The following is a 15,323-nucleotide window of genomic DNA, read 5'->3' on the forward strand; positions in this document are numbered from 1 at the left end:
CTAGCAATGTAGGAAATACATGTTGTGCTCTTTTTCCATCCAGAAATGCTTTTCCAATTGGGTTGAACTACATTCCATAATTTTAACTTATATTACATGCTGTTACTTTGAACAAAACCTATAATGTTTCATGTCAATGTGTAAGAACAAGAAAATAAAATAAAACCTCTTCTGAAAAATAAAAACCACTACTTAACCTCAGACAAAAAAGTAAAAAATTGAAAAAATCATTTACTGGAGACATTCAGAGGCTGGCCTATGAACTGGTTTTCCTGTTTCAGTTTTTCTTTTTCAAGCACATTATACACAACACTGTCATTCTACACCTGACAGACACTGTCTCCACAATAAAATAAACAATGTTTCTTCCCCTACAAACAAGGTCTAGAAGTGTTCATTCGCACCCACTGTGTGAAGATCACTACTGAGTCCAGGCTCCATTCTCTATAACCAGTTCCCATCTACTGCTTTGAAGGTAGTGAGAATGTTTAGCTTGCTGGATTTTCTGTAGAAGTGACAGAATCCGTGCTTTCTGCTAACAGCTGGGACCCATTATGGTTTAGGCTAGCAGCAGACTAGTAATACACTTTTACATATTTTTATTCAATTTCTAATTTAGAGACATCAAAAATCCCCCTACCTCTTTGTAAATTATACTGACAGGAAGAAACTTGTAATCTTTACAATATGACAAGGGTTACTTCCAAGAACAAAAATCAGCAGAAAGGTGCAAGTCCAGCATTCATCCAAACCCCAGAACTACCCAAAGTTTATATACTCAGCTTTGGAAATCAGGACCACTTCTACAGACTGTGATGACAAAAAAAAACATAGCTTGCAGTTTCCTTTGCTATTCAGGGAAACCACATGCCTGTTTATTAGTCCACAGGATCAGGATGTCAATAGGCACCACCCTCTCTGAACTCAGCTCTGTACTTCCAGTGGCTGTGATTGTGCAGGAACTATCTGACAGAACAGAAAGTAATGCCTGTTACTGTTTTTACTCACAGACCGCACATTTAGTTAACTTGTGAGATAATCCTAATCTAAAATTAAGAACAGTCACTTCCCGAAACTGAAATGCGAGTCAGGAGATGAAGTGGTGTGGGCAGGGTGCACACTGCTGCAAGAGCCTTGGGAAGGGGAAATCCCAACTGAAAGGTTTAGCTAGTAGAGCTCAGTTGATGCCCGGTCTTCACTGAGCAAGACTGAAAGATGACAACCCTATCCTGAGATCCTGTTCCTTGGTTACATCAGGAAGGCATCTCTGGTGAGCCTGATGTGCACTGAAGTAATTGCTGAACACCTAAAACATTTACAAGTAAGAAATGGCTCTCCCTCTTTAATTTGCACATCTACTTCAACCTTTTTCACCAGTCTGCTTGTTAGTAAAGAACAGGTCTCAGACAATGATTTTGAAACTAGGCATTTCAACAGCAGGCAGGAATTCCTGGTCACAGCACAGTTACCAGGAGTATGGATCTCCAATTTTTACCCAGCCTTGTGCAATTATAACTGGGTTTAAGGAAAGAGTGGGTGGGTATGAGTGAGCCAAATATCTACAATCCTGAAGGAATACAGAGAAGAGGAAACACAGGGAACAATCCAGGGCTGAGAGGAGATTCAAGAGAATGTACAGCTGCCCCTCATGCCTTTGGGATCATTTTGTTCTGGGAAGGTAGATCACACTCCTTCCCTCTTCTGCTGTGGCGAATTTAAACGGTGTTGACGAGGAGGCTTAGCCCTTTAGATCACAATCCATAGAAAGATGCTTTTAGCTTCAAACACTTGTCACCAACAATAACAATTCCTTGTTTCTAACTGAGATAAGCAACATAAATGTGTACTTCAGTAAGACGTTCTTTGATGCCCCCAAAGATAGCTAATCCACATGCAATTAAATTTCACTGGGTAAACTACAACATCTCAAAGTGACAGGCATTGATATGAGCAACTTAAACTACCTCAATGACTGTTCTATACACACATGCACTTTAATTTAGCAATTAAGCTATTTTCAAGCTCATTTCATTATATTTGGAATGAAAATTTTTGGAATTTAAATCAGACAAATATCTCACACAAATTCCGCATGCAAGTTAAGCCTGTCTGGCCCTCTCATAGCCACAGAACACAAAAAGGTTTCCTGCTATTGGAAAAATATGGTCCTCAGAGATGTCTCCATAGTGCAATATTCAGTTATTTTAAATGAAAATAAGCAAGTTCTATCATCTTTTCACTTTTTAAATACAGGTAATATCTGGGTAGATTCTCATTGATGTGTTTTGGGAAACAATACTTTGTTACTAGAGAAAAGAAAACTCAAAAACCAGAGTGAAGTGGTTTGGTTTTGTTTTTTGCTTTCCATTTTGTTTTTAGAAAAAGCTTGTCACATGAAACTGAAGAATAGATTTTAAATCACTGTTACTTAATCTCAGTACAAAATCAGGGTGTGATTCTTTTTCCCTGCAGCAGAAGTGAAACATTTACCTGAAAAAAAAATGCTGACTCACACATGGTAGTAAAGGTCCCTGAGAAGCATAAACACACCTAACAGACAACAGTGAACCTTGTAGTTCCATGCAAAGAGACTACAAAAGGATACAAAAGGTGTGAACTCAGCGGTCCAAAATAGCAAAATATAAATTTAACTGTCACCTTTTCCTCTGGAAGTTGTGCTCTGGTTGAATAACAAAATTCACTGGGCTGATGCAAGAATTAAGTTAAATACTTTAAAAAAAAGGTCATAGTCCAAGACTCTAAATTTAAGGGAAAATTTAAACCTGAGGGAAAATTTATTGCAAAGACTGTGCCATTAATGCTTCGATGTTTGAAAATATCTAGAGGACATCTATATTGGTAAATACACAAATCAAATGACAAGAGACAACAGGAACTGAACCACAATTCTAAAGCAGACGTGTTTCAGCTCAAGGCAAACCTCTGCATTACAGAGAGATCCCCAAAATGATAGCAAAGGAATAATGACTTAAAATATTCTACAAAATATTTTTCTTCTCAAGTCCTAGAATGGAATCTTAAACTAGTTTAACAGATGCACTTTCTCTCAACTCAAATTGGGGATATAATACCAGTCTGAAATGTACTGTTTAGACTATAAGACCAACCAAGGTAGAGTAGATGTGGGCCTATGTTTCAAATGAACCTATGAATGTGAAAAGAAGGATCAGCTTTGGTGCTGTTTATAAAACTGCTTGTTACCACCAGGTATCACCATCATTCCCAGCAGCAAAATGTATCTCCAGAACAGACTTGTGAAAAAATGTCATAAAAGCCAAACTCGCAGGAGCAATGCTAGTGAAAAGGGCAAGTTGGCCTGTGTCCCAGACCTACTTGGAAGGTTAGGTTCCACATCAGACCCTATCCTGCAAGAAGGAAAGAAAGGAAACATTTTTATTTGCACCTGTACAGCCTATACCAAGCTCAAGGGGCTTCTTTTTCTCCTGCACAGAAAATCCTGACAATCTTCCTCAGCTAGAAAATGAAGTGCACTCATGGTCCTGTCATGGGCAGGAGAGCTGGGTTAGATGGTCTTTGATTATCCCTTCCATCCCCAAATGTTCTATGACTCTATTTTATGATATTTTGAAGACAACATCTGTAACATACCCAGCTCAGCCTAAGCTAGATAAAGCAAATTCAGAGCAGCAGTAAGACTGGAACACTGCTCATTTCCTAATTCTGTAGAGCTTTCATCCTCAATCCGGGGCTTTTTACTTTAAAGAACTTTACTTTGTACGGCTTTGCTCCAGTAAAGCACACAAAACAAAAGGAAAAAAATCCCCAAACAATACAGTTCCTTATTCAGCCTAAAGCAGAAGCAGCAGGAGCATTTCAAATTAGAACCAGAAAAAAAATTAATCCAAGTTTATTTAGTTAAGTGGACACCAAATGAAAACTAAAAATCTCTTAACATCCCCAGGCAGGAAGGTACTAATTCAGTGACTGTAACTGTACATCATGCAGGCTGACAGTCCCAAACTCTCTGGGACCCCTTCAGAGCTAAACTAGTGCAGCAATAAACTGGATAATTTTCTCGTCTTGCCCCAGAGAAGTTAGGGCTTAAAAATACATTCACCATGTTTTACCGACAAGTACTTACTTCAGTGAAAGGGAATAGTCATGCTTGCTTGTTTGACTATTTCTTACAAGGTAGCTACATTCCTTACATAAACGTAACAGGTTTTCTGCATCTGTCCGACTGATTGCTCCATGATACCATCTAGAAAAAAAGCAAAGAGGTTAATACACACACAAATATTCCCACTCATACTGCTTTCACTACTTAATTTTTTAAGGTATGAATTGTTATCAATAGCATATGGATACCTTTAAAATCTAATATGTTACAAATAAAAAGCACTAGATGTAAGTTATTATAAATTGTGAAGGCTTGTAATTCCTGTCAGCTGAGGGGAAAAACTACGATCAGGAGACCACGCAATAAGACTGGTGTACATGTTTACATAAGAAATTCCCATTTAGAGCAACACATTATAATCTGTCTTGCAAACAGTAGATCCATCTGCTCTATTTCATCCCTGGGATACATCAGTTTTTAAACTAATATACGAGATAAAAAGACAACAAAAGCAAAGAAATAGAAAATCACACGTGGAGAATATGAACAGTTAACAGTGGAAGAGATTTGCTAAAATAAATTTTTGAAAAAGGAGAAGAGTGATAAAGTGTGAAGATCTATCAAAAAGACACATCCTAAACAAAGCTGTGGCAACTCTGAGAGTGTTATATAACTCTCTCTGATGGATCTGTGGAGTGGGTGTGAACAATTCAAGGAAAAAAGGAAATTGGGAGAGGAGAGATGGGTCCTTCATTAAACTAGCCCCTGCAAACAAGGAAGCTTCTCAGCACATGCTGCTCTGCATCAGCTTTCAAAATCTCAAGACTCCACAAGTAAGCACTTTGACCCTTTCCCTAAGTTTCCAGAGCAACGTAGCGTGTCTTGCACTGTACTGGGTCAAACACATCCCTGAGGAAGATCTCTCCCTCCCTGCAATTGCCAGGTGCCCTTTGAAACGCTGTGTGACACTACCACATCTGCCTAAGCAAGCCAATGCACACATCAGAAGTGCTCTCTGTCTGTTCTTGCCAGGAACTGTTGTTTGCTTTGTGTAAAAGAGTTTTACTCCATTTGTTCTTACTCTAAGAAAGATGCTCCAACTAAAAGATAAATGAATAAAGACCAGATAAATCTCTTTGACAGAAATCATGCTCTTAACTACTTTGTGCTGGTGTCTCATTGTCAAATCTGATGAGTGTGTTAAAAAAACAAGTTGGTATTCAAATTAGAACAAAACGATTAAAACAAAACTCTTTATTAGAGGGAACTAAAAAGAGGTTATACTTTGTATAGTCAAGACAGACTAGAAAGGGAGGTCCTGGTGGCTTCATCCCTTCACAAATAAGATGGAGACACAGATGCAAATGATTTCAGGCAGTGTCTTCCTCTTCATGTCCCACTAGATATTTACTGGTGAAGGACATTTCTCAATAAGCAATTTAAAAACTAGACTGCCTTCTGAGTGTGAGGGAATAATACTAACACAAGTGTGAATCAGAAAATGGATTTGGGAGAGTTTAAAAACTATTCCTATTAAGCTAAAATTATCTTTATTTTCTTTTCTCCCCAAAGGGCCAAATTAAACAAAAGTGAAATATTATGTTACCAAAATCAGGAAGATATCTTGGACTCTGATATTCAGAGAGAAATGGAAAAAGAACACAGGGCTGGTTTGAGGAAGAAACACCTGCTTTTAAGAGTTGAAAGTAAAACAGTTGATAAGAGAACATCTGATTCAGATGTGACGTCTGGAAACTGTTTTGGCTACAGCTGAGAGTGAACAGCAGTATCCAGAAGCGTAATTGCTTGTGAGTCATACGCCCATGTAAATGGGACACTCAGATTGCTCCTGTTCCAGCTACCTAGAGTGGCAATCATAGTGTTGACAATTAACTTTAAGTTCCTGAGTGATTTGCCGTTCAACTGTATTGGGTCTGTTTGTCCTGGGTGTGCTTATTTTTTTAAATGTCATCATATAGGCATTTGTGAAGAAAGGTCAAAGATTTAAACATCAGTTGTGTGGTCTTTAAAAAGTGCAATGACAGCTTGTGAAAGACACCAGTGCAAAAGCATGGAACAACCTGAATGTCTTCTAAGTATCCTGGAAAACACAAGCACACAATGCAAACCTGAAAGCAAAATCCCAACATAATCACAGTTTGACCCTTTATCAGGATCTCCCAAGTTTTAAGTACCCTGATTGTGGTTTACAGAATGCTCTTCCTGATATCCCTTACTTTGTCAATGGTCAGGTGTCAGCCACTAAGGAGCCACAGCTCCACCGAAGACAGGAGAGCAGCATCAGTTATACAGTAAATATAATAAGTTATTACAACTTACATAATGCACAGCACTACTCTGTTTCTGAGTTAGAGCAAAACAGGAAACTACCAGATCTTGATTATAAGGCTGGGAGGGATTCACTTTCAGTAAGACAATGGAAACAGCAGAACACACTTTTTCTTTACACTGTTATTGAGGAAATAGAACAAATTACTTTGATTCCCTTGGGTCCATGAGTTACTAAGTTCATAGTCACAGATTCCTCAGTCACAAGTAACTAAAAATATTTTCTTTATATACTAACACACCTTGGTATTTCTGCCTGTGTGAGGAATATCCTAACCTACCTATCCACTTGCCAATTTGTGTGCTGCCTTTCCTTCAGATCTTGTACTCCTTTCTGCAAAAACAGAGTCCACTTCTGCAGAAAAAGAAGGAAGAGTTTGGCATGTCCTGTGGAGATGTCTCACACTACTAAAGCTTGAGGAATTTGAATTATTATGAATAATCTATGGTACAATAAATGTAAACTCTTCCACTTTCTGACACACTATTGTTAACCATGCATTCATTTTAGGTTTGATCCATCATAAGAATCAAAAATACCTAATGTCACTGGCATTTGAATAGTTAAAGAAGGAAAAACTAGACCTGCACTTTTCAGTTGTTACATGTAACTATAGTTACATTAAAAGACAGATGAACACAACAACATATTTATGAGTCAATAATTAGGTAACAGAAACTTACCTTCCTGCAGTTATTTTAAATGTATTTGGGGGTGGGAGTGACTTTGGTGAGCTGGAACTGCCCAAATTGGAGGACCAAATTTACAGTTAAATTTATAGCCTTTTAGTCATTTACCTAACAATATCAGTGACTGATTTCACAATAATGGTTGCTACTTCCTCTACTGAAGATAAGCAATCTGTCAATGGGCAGATGGTTCAAAGGCTGAGGTTGATTAGATGGAACATGACAACATGCAGATGATATTATTATCTGTTTCAAACTTAAGCTTCCAAATACTGCCTAGAAAAATAGACTGTCAAGGAAAAGCAATTTCTGGAACTACCTCCTCTCAAACACTAGGAGAGGATTCCCTCCTACAGAGGATTCAAAGTGCAAAAGGATTGTTAATTCTCTTAATACCACTAGCATTAAGGAACAAAGTATTCTCAAAAAGGGCACACTCACATCCATGCTAAATTATGCCCTCCCTTCTCCAGTGCAAAGAAATTCTGCCTCTAACTCAGAATGACAGTTTCTGGAGTGGACTGCCTTCAGGGATTCAAGACACATCTTCTTCACTTTATTGCATGAATCCACTGGCTTCTCAGTGCCCAGAATTATCAGTCTAACCTTTTTGAACTGCTCCACATGGAGATTTTTCTCTGTGTAGCAGGAATTCTGGCCCCTTCTCTGAGGCTGCACCTTGGTATGATACAGGACAGTGGGTTGATCCATCACACAATCCAGTCTGGCCAAATTGTTCAAGGAAGGGCAACAGTGAGGCAGGACAGGGGCCACTCTTGTGGATACCAGACTTTTACTACAAGGAATTCACCCAGAACCTGAATTTGGAGCTGATAGAAGTGCATCTAAATACCACTCTCAAGTCTGATACCAGAAGAGTAGAAGTAACACTCTCTTTTCTGAAAGCTCTTTAAGTGGTCTTATCATTCTCTTCCTGAAGGAGAGATGCAGGGCACATCTGATGTGTTAGAAACATGCAGACACATATATATGGAATTCATGCAGCTTTTAAGCAGAATTTGGTTATATGTGATATACAGCTTTTTTCCCCTAATGCAGTATAAACAACAAGGTTGAAAATGGAATAACTGCACATACTTGACAGATAAAATTCACTGATCCTGAGACGAGTTTCCTGTTTAACACTATTTTGTTCCCCTACAAAAATTACTTACACTTTGCAGGACTAATAAGAGTAGGTCTTTGGGGCTTTGCGGATACTGAGGAGGGAAGCTCGACGCTAGGATCTGGGCACTTGGTGCTCCTGTAAGTGGGGAGGCAAAAAGCTAGAGAGCAATTACTGTGCTTACTTACATCTGCTTTTCCAGTTGAATAGTTGGATCTATTCTCTCTCCCAGGATCCCACAAAATTCTGGACTGCCATGTTTGATGGGTTTAAAGCCTCCTCCAGGTGCTCTTAATTGCCTGTGCTGGTCATTTGAGGGACAAGGAGATGCTTGCCGTTTCCCACTTCCATTAAACTGGGCTGCAAGATACACAATAATTACCCCTCCAGGCAAGGTTAGCAAAGACCAAAAGAATTGTAGCACTTATAGAGGTTTTCACACCCTACAGAGAATAAACATATACCCACTAGCTTTAAGATGCTTTCTCTACAAAGTTATATGTATCATGTAAAGTGTTTCTTACTATGCAAAGTACAGTCCTAAAACTCTCTTGCTTTTCCAGTAACAAAATTCACACTCTTCTAAACCTTGTTACAATAACTAGTGCTTATCTTAACACTTGATACTTTGATCCTCCAGAGATGATGCTGTTAAGTAAGAGTAACAAGCCTTCAGTCACCTGCCATAATTCCAAAAGCAAGTATGTGAGAACATCAATTTGCCCCAGTTTATGTGATATCATTGTAACAGTGATCCGGGTGCAAATCAGGCAGCTAACACCCATCTATCCATATCAGAAATACTGTCAAGTAGGAAAGAATTGACAGTGGGTTCACTTACACACTGCTGGCACAAAGCTTTTGCCTTCAAAGTCTAGGAAAGTGAGGAAAAAAGAAAAATAGCCTTCCATCATTTCTCTCGCTAACTGTACTATTCCAAGAAAAGCAATACAACTTATTTTGCAAAGCTGCAACTTATTAGAGCACTGCAACACCTGTAGCCAAGCACATGCTAATGATGTCAGCATCCTCATTCTACACTTACAGATTCCATATAATTACAATTAAAAAAAAAAAAAATTTAAAAAAAAAAAAAATCGAAGGACAGAATGTTTACAGGAACAGCGAAAGAATCTACCCACACCCTACTCCTGACTCTCATTGCCTCTTATGGTTTGCTGCTTCATCAAAAACTAACGCTCCCAGCTGCAGATTTTATTTTAAGGTCATCTAGTGAGGACCAGGCAGAGAACCTTCACTGTGTCAGGAGGTAAAAATAAGTGGCCACAAGCACAAACAGCTCAGTCAGCCCCTATGTGAGCTTCTGTCCTGGGGTAATGCTACGAAGCCACTTTATTCCTTACCCATCCGCTGAATGCCCGAGGATGCTGCTGCTTTAAGATGGACCCGGGGCCGGGGCCACAGGACTGAGTGCGGGGCCGATGAACGGCTGGACCCAGCGGCTTGGGGGCTCTGGAGGGAGTGTGCCAGGAGCGCTGTGCTGTTTTTCTGGGTTTCCTTTGTGTTCCAGCTAGCTGGGAACTGGTCCTGTTGGGTTATTTTCTTGTTCTTTTTTCCCTTTCCTTCCCCTTGCCTCACTGCCTCCCTTCCCTCCTTGCCAGTCCGGGGAGCCTGCGGGGGTGGCCCCGGCTGGTCCGAGGCCGGGTGTTTGTTCCCTCTCCGGGAATTTGTTGTACGTTGAGGGGTTTTTTTATCCCATTCTGCCCTGTTTTGTTTGTGTGTTAATAAACAGTTAGGTTTCTTTTTCCCACTTTCACTCCTTGTGACCCATTTGTCTCATTGACGGAGGAAAGGGGGAGGCCCTTTTCCCTTCCAAGGAGACACTCACTCCGAAGTGTTTCCTCCTGAAGTTTTGTCTCCAAAACCGAGACAGTTTCAACAGCAATAGCGGGGGAATAAAAGTTACAAGAAAAACTGAAGGGACTCCCTCCAAAACTTACAGGCATTACATGCATTTAGAAGTAAACTTACTATAACACACAGCCAGTTAGGTATATAGGTGGTAGTATTTACTGTTTTGAAGCACTCTTTTAAAGCAGACAGCTGCAATGTTCAAAAAGTTCAAAAAGATAATACACAGAGATATGCTGGATGAGGAAGATGTTCTGGAGCTGCTTAAAATTTTTTTTTTTGCAAAATAAATTTTATTGCAAAATTTGGGCAAATGCATTCAATCATGTTCCTAAGTATGCATGGCAGAAATATGCTGATTTTTTTCTTAATATAAACTCAGATTTAACCTCATTACTGGATAATGAGAGCTGATTAGTATAACAAGGAGAAACATTGCATGTGTATACTTGCCCATGATGTATATGAGCAGTATCATTATTTTAACTTGGGGACTCTCTGAAAACCAGTGAGCTTAATGTCACCTTCTGAACAAGGAACATCTGTTAGACACCAAAAAATTCAGTTCACAAAACAAACTCAGTTCTGACTGTTACCAGCTATCTTTACAACTCAGAATCATAGAATGGCTTGGGTTGGAAGCAACATCAATGATTATCTAGTTGCAACCGTCTAATGGCAGGGAGATGCCACAATAGGCAGTGATTTCATCCACTAGACCACATTGTTCAGAACCCCATCCAACCTGGCCTTGAACAGCTCCAGGGACGGGCCATCCACAATGTCAAACAGAGCAACATGTTCCAGTGCTTCACCACCTCTGACTAAACAATTTCTTCCTAGCATCTTATCTCAATCTCTCCTTTTTTTAGTTTAAAAACACTCCCTCTTTTGTTATCTCTATATGCTTGTGTAAAAAGTCACTAACATGATGGTTAAAGGTAGGAACTGTTCTCCAAAAATAGGACAAAGTTAAACTTCAGATGCCTTTGAATGTTGGGGGTTTTTTTTCCTGAAAAGTTCAGTTATGTCTCTGGACTTCTGGCTTTTTCTTTTTTTGTTTGTTTGGTTGGTTGGTTTGTTGGCTCTTTTTGTTTTCCTTTTCTTTGTGAATTAATTTGTCAGGAAGAAGCAGTCTTGAAGGGATATCCAGGCAGATTAAACTGACAAGTGTGATACCCAGTTAGGTACCCATCCACCCAACAATGTAATCAGGTCTGGGTTTTGGCTGCTATGAATCCTCTCCTTAAAAAAGCTATAGTATATTCAGCCATTGTGGTTATGGAACTGACTGCAATACCTGACTTTCGCACCCTCCATACAGCCTCTCTTCCACTGCCCTATAACTCCTGCCATAGCCCTGTGAAAGTGGCATGCCAGAACTTCCTTGCTTTAAGTCTCTCAGGGTCCTAGGCACCACCTTTTTGTGCAACAGCAGTAGAAGCCAGCAAAAGTCTGGCATTTATAAAACCTCCTTCCAAGACTCCATGACCATTGCTGGAAACTATTACCAAATGGCCCTCTTGATCACTGAGACCCACTTTGTAACAGAGGGCCATATATTTTGCAAAGCAATACAAAGAAGGGCTTTACAGACTTCACAGGCGCTTCCTTTACTGAAAGGTTTTCTGTGCCTGCACGACAGTCTGAAGAGGACAGATTTCTCATAAACTCAGTGGAAACCAGTGTCAGAGTGACATTCTTGAATGGGCCCTCTGATGCCCACGCTATTTTCTATCCAGTGGGCTCTCCCTGGTGTTATCCCCTTTTCTAGCCAGACTTGTGTACCTGAAAGCTACTTTGTCAACCTCCACTCCTCTGGGCAAACCAGTCTGCCCAGCTCAGCAGGAGTTCTAACAAGACCTGCTCACTTCCCAAAAAAGCCATCAAAAACACATTTTAGCATCAGCTGTACAGCCTCCCATAAAACAAACCCAAATTTGATTGAGAAAGAACTCCAGCTGCAGACAGTCAAAATGCTGCATTCCAGTTCTGCTACACAGAGATGCCTCTTTTAACACAGCAAAATCTGTGGGCTACGTACAGCTTGTTCCATCCACAATGCCAGCATGACACCAGCCCCAACCTCATGCTTAGGAGTCAGAGCACAGACACACTCCCCTCAGCCTCAGCACATTTCATAGCTTGTCCACACTTCCTTTCTGACAAATCTCAAAGTCCAGGTTGGATATACACAGGTTTTAGCTATGCTTCAGCAACAAATCCTGAAATCATGGCATAAGAACAAATTTTTTCCTTCAAAGACTTGCATGAGTAATTAGGTTCATGATAATTCTAGTGTTGCTTGCTGTTTTGGTTTGTTTCTATGGTCTACCACCTGACAAATCAAAAATATTTCCTGTACAAGTCTCTGTATCTGCAATTCACATCACAAATATCTGCTGTTCCCTTCAGATGAATTTCTCAAAATAGGAAAGTTTCAGCAGAGGGGTCCTTCAGGATCTCTACAGTTCCGTGTAATTGGGAGATGGTAATTGTGGGCCTATGAAGTGGGACTTACCCATTGCTAGAATTTTTAATACCAGTTAGACCAACACTGCAATTTTCAGAAAAATCCACCTCCGCTAAGAACTGAAAAAACCCTTTCCTGGAGAACCACCGAACAATAGAACCACCGAGTAAGTCAGAAGAGCACTTCAGACATCTCAGCAGAAAGTCAACACTCCTCTATTCCAAACTTTCCACCATTTCAAACTTCAAAGTTGGACCTCTTCCTTCCTTATTCTAAACGTTTACAACTCCTTGGACTAAGATGAAGTCTAGAGACACCAGATGAAACAGCAGCTTGCAACTGTGCTTGAAGCCAGTCCTTAGACATTTCTTTGTGACAAATAAGCTTTTACCTAAAACAAACTAATCTATAATGAATGGCAGATGTAATCAGAGAAATCGAATTAATCTCAAAAAGTGTCTACTCTTCTTATTTTAAATAAGAATTCTCCATGGTGAACCTGTAAGTAATCCAACTATATCATAATACCATTTAATTAAATCTCTCTTTAGTCTATTAGTTCTGTAAAGCAATATTTTGCTCTGCACATTTTCATAACTACATAGAACTTTAAAGAATATTCACACATAAGCCAATTGTAAAATCTTGTATTGGACTGACCTTGTTAATTTACAGTTATATGTAAAAACTGAAAAGTAGATATAAAGAAAAAATTGACAAACCTAAGATCCTTTTTTTTTTTAAATAACTCAAAAAAACCCTATTTCAGAATTTACCTGATAAAAACCAAAAAAGTGGGCATGAAGATGAACACAGAGCTTATGACAAAATCCAAATGAAGTAAATCTCATCAATTTCATATAATATGACCAATACATGAAGAATAATGTCTATGATTTACATATGCACACATATGACTCTTAAGACTTAACTTTTAAAACTAATAATCCAGTTTCTGTAGCTGCTGTAATACTATTTGAAAATTTGTGAAATGTGATCTCACTGAAGACAGATGTATATTGGTCCCACAGGTGGTATCTCAGCATTGTTCAACAATAAAGTTGCTGATTTTTGAAAGAAAAACTGCTTCTGGGTAGCACACAATCACCGTCCTTGTGTGGGAAATGACGTGATCAGATCAGGTTGTTTATCCCATCATTTCTTCACACACTATGAAAAAAATCTGAAGATGGAGACTGCAAGAGCTCATTGAACAATTGTTTCCAATGCTTAACTGTTCTTGCAGACAAAAAACCAACTTCCTGTATTGAGTCAGAACCTCTCCTGATTCATCTTATATCTCATCTTCCCATCACACACCTGCTCATTTGTGAAGAAACTGGCTCCATCTTATTGAGGATCTCCTCACAGGCATTAGAAAGTTCCCATTATGTCCCACCCAAAGTTTTCTCTTCTCCAGGCTAAGCAAGCCCAGTTCTCTCAGCATTATCTTCACATGTGCTGTCATGTGCTGCACTTTCTTGCCATTTTGTTGGCTCTGTGCTGACAACATTTATCAACATCCTTCTTATATCAGAATCCTGCCACAGGATTATGCATAATCCAAGAAATGTGAAGTAAAGAGGAACAGTCATGTTGCTTCATCCACTGGCTTGCTCCTATTCACACAGGCTACCATGGTGAGGAGCACTGCTAACCACATTTAGTCCACTTTCCTCCAGGACTCCTTAAGCCTCTTCTAGCAAAGCTGTGTCCCTGCAAGTCAACCAGATCTAGGTCTGTCTAATTGCAGGGGGTGAGTTTCCTCCAGATGCAAGTCTTTGGGTCTATTCTCATCAGGTTTTGTATGCTTGTTGTCAGTCCATTTCTCCAGCCTGTTCAGGTCCCTCAGAATGGCAGCTTTGCACACACCCTCCCCTCTCTTGGCTGTTATTCCAAGCTTCATAAGGGGCATTTCCTCTCCTTCTGCTTTGCGTATCTAATAAGTACACTAAAAAGGAAGGGTTCCAGAACATATCCTCAGAGGAATCACACTTGTAACCAGATTCCAGGAAGAGCATGAATCACTAACACTACCCTTTGAGGTCAATGACCCTGATAGGTTTTTTCATAAATCTACTAGTCCACCCATGTCAGCTACAACAAATTCCAAACACAGCTGATGCCACAGCACGGCATGCTGAAAGCTAAAGTCAACATAGATGACACCAACTGCTCTCTTTCCATTAAGAGATCTAGAGTTTTAACAGAGAAAGCAAACAGGTTTGTCAAGCAGGATTTACCTAGGGTAAATGCACACTGACTACTTAGTAATCATGTCTCTCAGGCTTCTTCCACAGTCACTCCCAGAGCCACATCTCTTTACTTTCCTCCTCATCCCCAACACTTCATCACAGTCAGTTTGAGAATGGCTCCACAATTTCAGACCCTGCAAAGCAACTTCCTCATCATAGAGATGCTCAACAATAAACACTATCTACATCCCGTCCATTAAAATGGGGATATGGACAAGAAGTGGTAGAAGCATAAGTTTTAGTAATATGAAACAAGTGCTAAGATGATTGACAACAGGTTGGCTGAAGTACCAAACAAAAAGTACAGTGTTCCATAATTCTGCAGCAGGTCAAGATTTGAGATGACCCACATTTACTTTTCAGACATTTCTTCACACACACACACACACATACACATCGAAAGAGGGCAAGTGCATATGCTATAACTGTGAGAGAAAATTTTGAGGCTGGAATCTA

General features: G+C 39.6%; 1 protein-coding gene across 2 annotated transcripts in view; it reads right to left on the reverse strand.

The window, feature by feature from the left end:
- Positions 1 to 15,323, reverse strand: part of SHB (SH2 domain containing adaptor protein B) — a 60,861-nt gene that overhangs the window by 7,278 nt on the left and 38,260 nt on the right. For both annotated transcript variants that reach the window (XM_082301873.1, XM_082301872.1), the window contains exons 4-5: positions 8,456 to 8,627; positions 4,124 to 4,243 (exon numbers count right to left, since the gene is read on the reverse strand). In XM_082301873.1, coding sequence (XP_082157999.1) covers positions 4,124 to 4,243; positions 8,456 to 8,627 — 292 coding nt within the window. The remainder of the gene's footprint in view (positions 1 to 4,123; positions 4,244 to 8,455; positions 8,628 to 15,323) is intronic.

The sequence above is a fragment of the Coloeus monedula genome (genome assembly GCF_965178545.1).
Source record: "Coloeus monedula genome assembly, chromosome: Z".
NCBI lineage: Eukaryota > Metazoa > Chordata > Aves > Passeriformes > Corvidae > Coloeus > Coloeus monedula.